The 9,180-nt window shown below is 37.6% G+C and overlaps 1 protein-coding gene across 1 annotated transcript; it reads right to left on the bottom strand.

Moving 5' to 3' along the window:
- Positions 1-671: 671 nt before the first annotated feature.
- LOC108753940 lies at positions 672-1,282 on the bottom strand. The gene has a single exon (XM_018495935.1). It carries the CDS (start codon positions 1,203-1,205, stop codon positions 672-674), a length of 534 nt encoding a protein of 177 aa, XP_018351437.1. The 5' UTR covers positions 1,206-1,282.
- Between the last annotated feature and the right edge of the window lie 7,898 nt (positions 1,283-9,180).

Raw genomic sequence — 9,180 nt, 5'->3', positions numbered from 1 at the left:
TGAATGCTAACCGACTGACGTGTTTTATCCACCTACGTGGCAACAACACATTGCGTGTCAACACGCTCACGCATGATTCTTGTAAGAGAATACTGCATAATATACAAGAAAAAAGATAAGAATCGTGAATGTAAAATCCTTCCTTTATTTCTAAAGAAAATTATGCGCAATACGGGTTGTAGCAAATAAAAAGAATAGAAATTGGAATAAATTCTCGTATACCACGAATCAAAATAAAGCGAAAGATTCTCAGCATAATAATTTTGTAAAATCCATATTTAATAATATCCGTGCAGATTGTTCATAGATCAATTTAATTTTCCCATTAAAGTCCCGAAGAATTAAATCCCTCTTAGAAGAAAATTGTGTCATCTATTTTTCCGAAATCAACCGATGCGACGTAGAAAAAATCCCTCTTAGAAGAAAATTCTGTCATCTATTTTTCCGAAATCAACCGATGCGACGTAGAAAAAACTAAACAGTCAACTGTATAATCCAAGCGAGCCGCGCACATTCCTTTGCGCGAAATCTCTCGCCCGATGACGAGATCCATTAAACGTGAAACGGACAAGCAGCCGTCGCGCTTGTATCTCGCATGGCACCCGGCGGTGCTACGTCGGGTAATCCGTATTCCGACTTATCCAATTAACGGGAAGCATTTTAGCGCGGCGTTAAAGTGTCTCGTTAAAGCGCGAACGTTCCCGCCACGTTCGCATTCCGTGAAAACGAAGAACGAAACGGTATGCCTGACGGCGGCACCTGAGCTCACCTCTGACGGCGGCGTTCAGCCTGTCGAGGTTGGCGAGCGTAAGTGGTACCGGGCCGAAGTGCATCACGATCCTGCCAACGTCGTTGGCACCGCGACGCGCCATGAAGATGCCGGTGTAACTGCGCCTGATGTAACGGCCGCAAGTATCGTTTACCACGAGGTCGACGGTGACGTTTAGCGCACCCTTGATCGCCCTCTTGACGCGCACGTGCAGCAGCTGTCCATGCTGCAGCTCCTTCACCTTTCCCGTAAAGATGTAGTCCGACTGGCGTACCTTCTCCAGGAACGTCGTATCGTTTTTTATCGCCGCCGTCAAATTTGCTCGACATTCCAATAGTTCGCTGGTCGACGACAGACTGCCCGATGACAGACTGGTCCAAAGGACCACGAAACTGATCACTGAATAACTGAGCATTTTCAATCCGATAATGTTCATTTTGTCTCGGAGTTGCGCATCAGTCTTCTTGGGCTTCGAAGACACGAATCAGGCAAACTGCGTTCCGGATTTCAACCTTTCTCGGTTGAACACCTTTCAATACGATAACTTTTAGACGTTAAGCGATACGCACTCTTATGAATATTACGTCTTAAGATTATTTCAACACGATACACGTTTGCACTACTTATTATTCACATTCCGACATTAATAAGAACTGCATTAATAAGAACTGCCACTTATAAGTCTATCCTCCTTATAAATTCCTTCGAATGGAAGGTCTATCTCGAAAACTCACTCTGGTTCTACCAAATTCGATTGATAATTGTCCGTTGTTGGGGCCATTTAACACACAGGTTCGTTTGATTAATCCCCGGTTTCGAGTCGAAGACGTGTCTTGAAGACCTCCTATCGTCAACAGCCTCCTTCTTCGGAGGAGCGCAACGTTAATCAAAAACAACCGGTATCAATAGCTGGCTCCGAAACAGAAGACTACCACAGAGTCCTTCCGATTCCACTGCATCTTCGATAAAAGACACGCTCGGGCGTTAATCAGAAGTGGGGTACTCGAAACTCTCCGCTTTCGTCCGGTTGATTAATTCCTGGCTCCGGATCGAGGACGGGTCCCACGATGTCGGAGCGACGGCAGCCAGTTCGACCTGGGCTCCCGTAGTCCTCTAAATGGAAACGAGTCCGATCTCGAGCAACAGGTTGGCGCCGCGTGTCGACCCACGCTCGCCGATTTCCAATCCGCGTTCCAATCCAACGTTCTCTCTCGTCGAACGGCGGCCGCGACGTTTCCCGATCGATCGACGGATCGATAAACTGCCGATTCGCCTCCCCCGTTGTCGTTCTCCGTTTTATCGTCGTATCCTGATGAGACTGGATGCCGAACGCGGCCGACGATGATCTTCAACGAAACGCGCGGCACTACCCGCGCTTCAATCGTCGACTGGTTTCCGATCGAACCTCCGAATCGATCGGCGATCGAATGTAAATTCTCCACTCGGCTCCTGCTCGTCACGATAATATTACAAATTCGATTGCCCGCTCGCGTCCACCGTATGCCTATATTTTAGATAGCTTATAACTTAACCAACTGTTGCTCGCGAGCGATATTTTTCACTGGAATTTATTGAGAAATTGTTTTTTATGATTAACACTCTTCACACAATATTCACCAAAATTTGACCGAGTTATTCCAAACATCGACAATACAACTCGCACGAACAATTCACCTACTTACGACGATATACACGATCACCATTTCGATCATCTATTTTACTCCTTTGTAAAAAAAATTGATTAAATTAAATAGATAGTCAAACGCGACGTAATGATTTTCAGATGTACTTAAAATTTCAAAGACAGTTGAACTTGCATTAAATTATTAGGAACTTGAATATTTCTGTAGGATCTTACACAATGCAAGATCGATATGCTATCGTTGAAATACCAAATTTATTTTTACAAATTTAGTTTTATAAGGACAAAATTAAAGAATGTTCAACTGTCATTCAATTTTCAATGAATCTTTATACCTCGACAAGAGTAATTCAAAAGATCATTCTACATTTATCGTATAAATGTCACGATGCTGCAAAACGCGTCGAAGCTTTCTTACAGTCTCGCCGAGCACTCATGAAATTATACCGTTAGAAAGCGTCGACGCGACATTCGTCATGACAGTCACATCCGACGCACTTTATACAATTTTCTCCGAGTCGCGAGACACTGTCGGTTGCACAGGAGGACACTGGCGGACCACTTGATCAGCCGCGCGCGATGCTCGATCAAGCAGGCGCTGGCCGAAATCACTGTCAGCGTGAAATTCGCGGCGGACGTGTGTTGAGGCTCGCCACCGCGAGCGTGAACCCGCGCGAGAGTAGCGTATGAGAGAGAGCAGTGGTTCGAGGTGGTGGTTGGTCGCGTGGAGGCACGCGCTGGACTGAGGAGGGCTAAGTGTGGATGCTGCGACTACAACGTGTAGGCGTAAGTCGCCTTAGAGAACCCGCGACGGAGATCGAGAGGGAGAGAGAGAGACGAGGAGGACGGATGCGAGCCCGTGTGAGTGCGTGCGTGCGTGCGTGAGTGGTACCCGCGCCCGCATGCACGTGTGTACCGTACACGCCGCGAGATGAGAGGGAGGGGGAGAAGTTTGCCGCGTGTAGCAGTGAAGGTGCACACGCAAGGCACGCACGCACGCACGCACGCACGCACGCACGCACGCACGCATGTGGGTATTGCCGCGACACATTCACGTCGCTGCTGGCTCCGTTCGCACGCGCCCTACACGCGCAGAATCCCATGGGTGCCCGCGTGAAAAAAGGGGAGAGGGAAATTGGCAGCTGACCGGCGAGTTATATTAACACCTGCGAAAGTTTTCTCCCACGAAATAAGCCCTCGAGAATTTTTCTTTTTTTTTTTAGATTTTAAGATCAGATTTTTTGATAAGAATGTTAAGGGACGAGCAACTCTGAAATTAAAACTGAAATGCAGATAGATAATACGTGCGAATGTTATAGAACTTATATTTTTGTTATAGAACTTATGTTTTTTAATTCAAGAATAGTCACTCGATATTTTTTGCATAAATTATTACTCGAGGTGTTTTTACATCCCAATTAAAATCACTATTATATAAGATATTATAATGATTGTTTCCCGATTTATTAGTAAATATTTGAGAACATTATAAATATGAATTTAATCGCAATTTTTCTGAAAAAAGAAAGTAGAAACTAAATAAATATTAAATGTAATGAGCACGTTAAGGAACTTATTAACATTTATAAAAAAATAAAGATTCTAATTAATAACTAGATTATATATTTTTTTATTGCAGATTTTTTATAGAATTGTATATATTTAAAGGTTTGTAAAAAATAATTATTTAAAAAATAAAAAAAATACATTGACCAATGTATACAAAAAAAAAACAATTTACAATAATTGTTCCCATATTAATTTCAGTGAGATTAGTTTATTTTTATTTTTGATATTTATTTTATATCTCTAGCAGTATTTTTACATAAATTTTACGGTGTAATTACGAAAAAAAGGTAGCATCTAATTTAGCGTCAGCGATGTTTTTATACTATTTTTACTATCAATTTACGAACGTGCGAACGCGTGGATCGAGATCGTCGAGCGCGAGAAAGTGGCGAGGTTAAATGATCTAATCGACACCGGCTTAACGATCGGCGATCCCGGACAGTTTGTAATTGATGGCGATCGATAGTGCCGAGCGCCAGGGTCTCCTCTCCTCGAAGTGTCACCCACGAAATGGTGAGAATCCGGCTTAACGAGCCCAATGGAAAAAGCTAATGGCTCGACTTCGACAACGACTTCGTAAAAGGAAAGACACGCGCTCCTATTTTACGATGACTATCTCGACGCAACGCGACGCAACGCGACGCGACGCGATACGGCATGAAAATGGGCAAGGCGTGATGTAAGATATCGTCAGTTATGGTACATCATAATTTCCGCGGTTGTCCGTAGGTCTCAGCAACAATGTTACGCGCCTTCGCGAGCTGGGTGTGGATTCGACGAGATTGTTGTCTCCCGACGCATCAACTAGACACGGTCTCGAGTTTCGAACGTTTGTAGAAACGATCATCGCGATAGAAGCCCTACCAGATTTGCCTACGCCTTTTCATAAGGAGAAACACAAATACGAACTGTGTCCCAACAGAAATTTGTTATATTTATATCGAAATGTTTAAGAAATATAAAAAAGAATATATTTTTGAAAAACATTGTCTAAATTCAATTCCAAAATTTTTAACACTAATATATAAATATTTGAAATTGTCCTAATAATTGAGTTTCTTGCTCAGACAATACGAGAAAAAAAATTTACAATAATAACTACTGTTCGCTTAAGTAACATTACATTGATTGATAGTCATTGATAGAGTTTTACTAAAAATTTTTGAGATTATTTAGATTGATGAATAAAATAATGAGTAAAATTAGAAAGATATTTTACACATTGAATTCTACGTATAAGGTATAATATATATTACTTCGAACACAATGTATAAATATCTAATATTTTATCTTATTATTTATTTTATATGCAATAATATGTCATTCATTTTTCATATTTTTTTATATGTATATATCCCACATTTTTTCCTATCTGTCATTTTCTGAATTAGAAGCTGCATTTAAATCTCTTACATAACGCTAAATAATATGGAGTTGCATAATTTTCACGTCAATAACATTGAATATGATCTCCGTTAAAGTCAGAATCGCACAACTCCCACGTTTAGCGCTAAACGAGATTTGAATACAAGCCGCAATAATGTCTCAATCCGTAGAGTAATATATCACAATCCTGCAGGATACTAGCCTACAACATTCATAACTATTAAATAATTATACTGTTGGCATCCTACACTGACTTTCGTAAAACCGCTCACCTCAATTTAATGAACCCGGTAATAGAAATTACGTGGTAAAGTCAACAATTTATGGCGCAGTCGGGGGTTAATTAGTATTATATGATAATGAAACGTGGAGCTCATTGCTTGCTAATCGTGCTATCAAATCGGGACCTAATCTCCAAGGAAATACAAAATATGGATGTGCAAGTATTAAAAGCAGATTCAAATGTTATAAAGCTTTCTGTGAATAATTACTTTAATGAAAATTACTCTAGAATTCCAAATCCAAACACGAACTTTACATTCGTGCACTATGCATTTACATAATATTTAATCGTAGAAATATATAAGAAACCATATGTAGAGTCTAATGTGTATGCACATTAAATATACAAACAATTACACATTTCAGGATTGAACGTTAAAATTAATAGCTCATTCATTTTAAGAATCCATTTTAAGAAGCAATATTTTGTAATATTTGATATTTTTACGTAAAATTTTAATTACGCACTTTTTACATATGATACGATTTCTTTGCATAGATCCAAATTAAATCAAAGGATAATTTGGTACTCACCGATACGATGCGCATCAACGGAGTAACACTATTGATCTATAAAAGACAAATATATTTAAATTACAACAGCGCTCAAAATAATTAATGTATAATAAATAATCAAAATAACTAATAAATCAAATGATTATTGTTGCGCGTATTTTTTAAATTTTCTATCCAAGAAAATACAGATTTTTTTCAAACGACATTTAATTCTTAGAATACACACGATGAGTCATTCGTTAGTTAATTTTCATCACTTTAATAAATATACAAAAATTATTAAGTGATTCTTATATATACTTTAACATCTTTAGCAAATATTTGTAAGGTTTTGTATTAAAAATTAATTATACATAAATGTTATAACTAATTATTGGACGTTTTAAGTTTTTCGAAAAAAAATCGTCTGCACTACAGATTAATAAAATATTTACATAATCATAAAACAATTAATTCTCTGCAAGTAATAACTAATAAATAAACAAAATGCTTACCCCATGGTGGACTCCGCCGTCGCCTGATGCCTCCTAGGCCTCCTCCTCCTCTCAAATTTCCTGGTTGCACTCGAAGACACAACACGACACTCGCAAAAACACGGTTATCGCGCCTACACCAATTATTAAAATACGATGCTCGCACGCCATTTTGCACAGCATTCCCGACGTTAATCGCATGTGTTGCACTCTTTACGAGTTGCGGCTCTGTGACAGAAAAATAACACGAAAAATTACGACCGCACAGATCTACGATCCGCCCGACACACATAAAGTCTCGCAAAGAAATTAACATAATGGATCACGAACAGAAAGCAAGAGATTTAACGAATTGCTGTACGATTCCATGTGGTTGACAAATATTAAGATACGGAATTAATTACGACTGTACTTGCTAATTAAGCCGCACGCAATTTGACTTGGGGTCGACCTGTTCCGAACCACGTACCGTTAACGACCGAAAAATTCCGATAACTTTATCCCGACATCATGCATATGACATGATTATTGAAGTCGGGTTAATGCCTAATTATAACGCGACAAACTGTCCGATAACACATGATTGAAATTCAATATAATATAACGTACGCGTAATATATGACGACGTAAATTCTAATACATAAATTCTGCAAAATACGGGTACTATTAACAAGTAGTCGACGTGTCACATCTTTCTATATCGCATGAAATACTCGATCCAATATAATTCAGTAATGCTCTGTACATGTTTGCTTTCCAAAATCAATGAACAATTTATTACATATTACGGCAAACAGATTCGAAACGTAAGATATATTTGAAAATACGTGTATTATAAGAGAGATGACATTGACGCTCATAAATGCTGCAATAAAGTAAAAATTTATACGACTACTCTCTTCTATACCGTTTCGAATTTTACTTTAAGGAGATTAATGAATCATATGAGATATCGTCTTCAAAGAACCGTCGTTTCAATATACCTAATCATTGAAAAGCATGCGTCTGATAAACACGGACCGAGGGAAATGTGTTTCTTTCTATAAGCTACACTCGTCGTAATTGCGTTCCAAGGGACAATATCACACACAGCCAGCTTCGCTGTTTGCTGGCTCGAGTCTCACTGCGTGAATGGTAGCGCGGGTTGAGCGGCGACCTTGTATGTGAACACAATAGCTACGGCGTACACAACAAAACCGTTACACGTACGTATACGCCAGTCAATACATCGCCGTTATGAAATATTGAACATATTGTAACATAAATTTGTGAATATATTCTCTTGCTTGCTTTTCAAATTAGTTTCGATGAGCGATCTATTATCGTATCTTGTCTTAGACTCATTAGCGTTGTCTACATTACTATATATAAGAATGATTATGAGAAATCTGAAATTTATATACATATTTATATACGTTGTTTAAGAATATCTGAATCTCCAAAAAATCGACTTTCCCGAACGACAATTTTAAACTGATCTCTTTGTAAAGAATTACTTTTTCTTTTAAACAAACTATTTCGAATCGATTCAGAAATCCCACATTCCTATAACGTTTAAATTATGATTCCAACAAACAAATGGCAAATGTATTAATAACGAAATCTTAAATTAAATAACATTAATAATAAATTCTTTGCGTGCATATTTGCAAAGTTTTTTTTATTAAAATTTCGAATGAAGTCTACTTTAAAAAGATTATATTGTAAAAGATTATAATTCTACTTTAAAAAGATTATATTGTAAAAAATTATAATTCTACTTTAAAAAGATTATTGGCCACGTATTTTTAAAAAGTAAAGCTTCTTTTCGTTTTAACAGAAATTAATTGCTATATAAAATTTAAGTCTAATTAATAATATAAATATCACACTTTAATTTTACTATTTTCACAATCATTCTTGCGTTTGTTAAATTTATTTATTTATAATATAACAAGTACGTAATATAAAATGTATATTTTCAAACTTATTATTAATTATTATATTTATTATATATAGGTAAATATAGATTTTCACATTTATTATAAATGTTTATCTGTATATATGAAAATATAGATACATCTATAGACTCGCGCTATCATAAGCAATGAAAAATCTGCAAGGAATATAATTATAACCGTTCGTTATACGGATCTTCTCACAGAAACAATTTCGTCTCGTCGTATTCGTCGAGAATACTCTGCGTTAAGAGCGGAATTATTAGATTATGCATTAGGCTAAGTTCACAATTTTGCTAGAGTAAATATCTCACAACTTGCTGTAAGCAGTAAGTTGTAAGATATATTTGACGATATATCAGCCACAGAACTTATATTTTTAGGCCATACCTTGAAAAACAGTAGTCAATCAGAACTCTAGTTAGTAGTCTAATTTCAGCTTTTTGTGCTACTTACTACCAGCGCGAGTTCTGATTGCCCACTGCTTTTCCGTCAAGGTGTGAACGTATCCTAACGGTTAAAGCTTAAAGACTACGCAAAAATAGTTTAATGAAATTATTGTTACTTACTTTTATTACTTATCTCTTTCAACTTATGACTTTAAGA

This window comes from Trachymyrmex septentrionalis, unplaced genomic scaffold, assembly GCF_001594115.1.
Source record: "Trachymyrmex septentrionalis isolate Tsep2-gDNA-1 unplaced genomic scaffold, Tsep1.0 scaffold74, whole genome shotgun sequence".
NCBI lineage: Eukaryota > Metazoa > Arthropoda > Insecta > Hymenoptera > Formicidae > Trachymyrmex > Trachymyrmex septentrionalis.
Note: the sequence above shows the minus strand (reverse complement) of the source record. Positions and strands in the feature narration are given on the sequence as shown.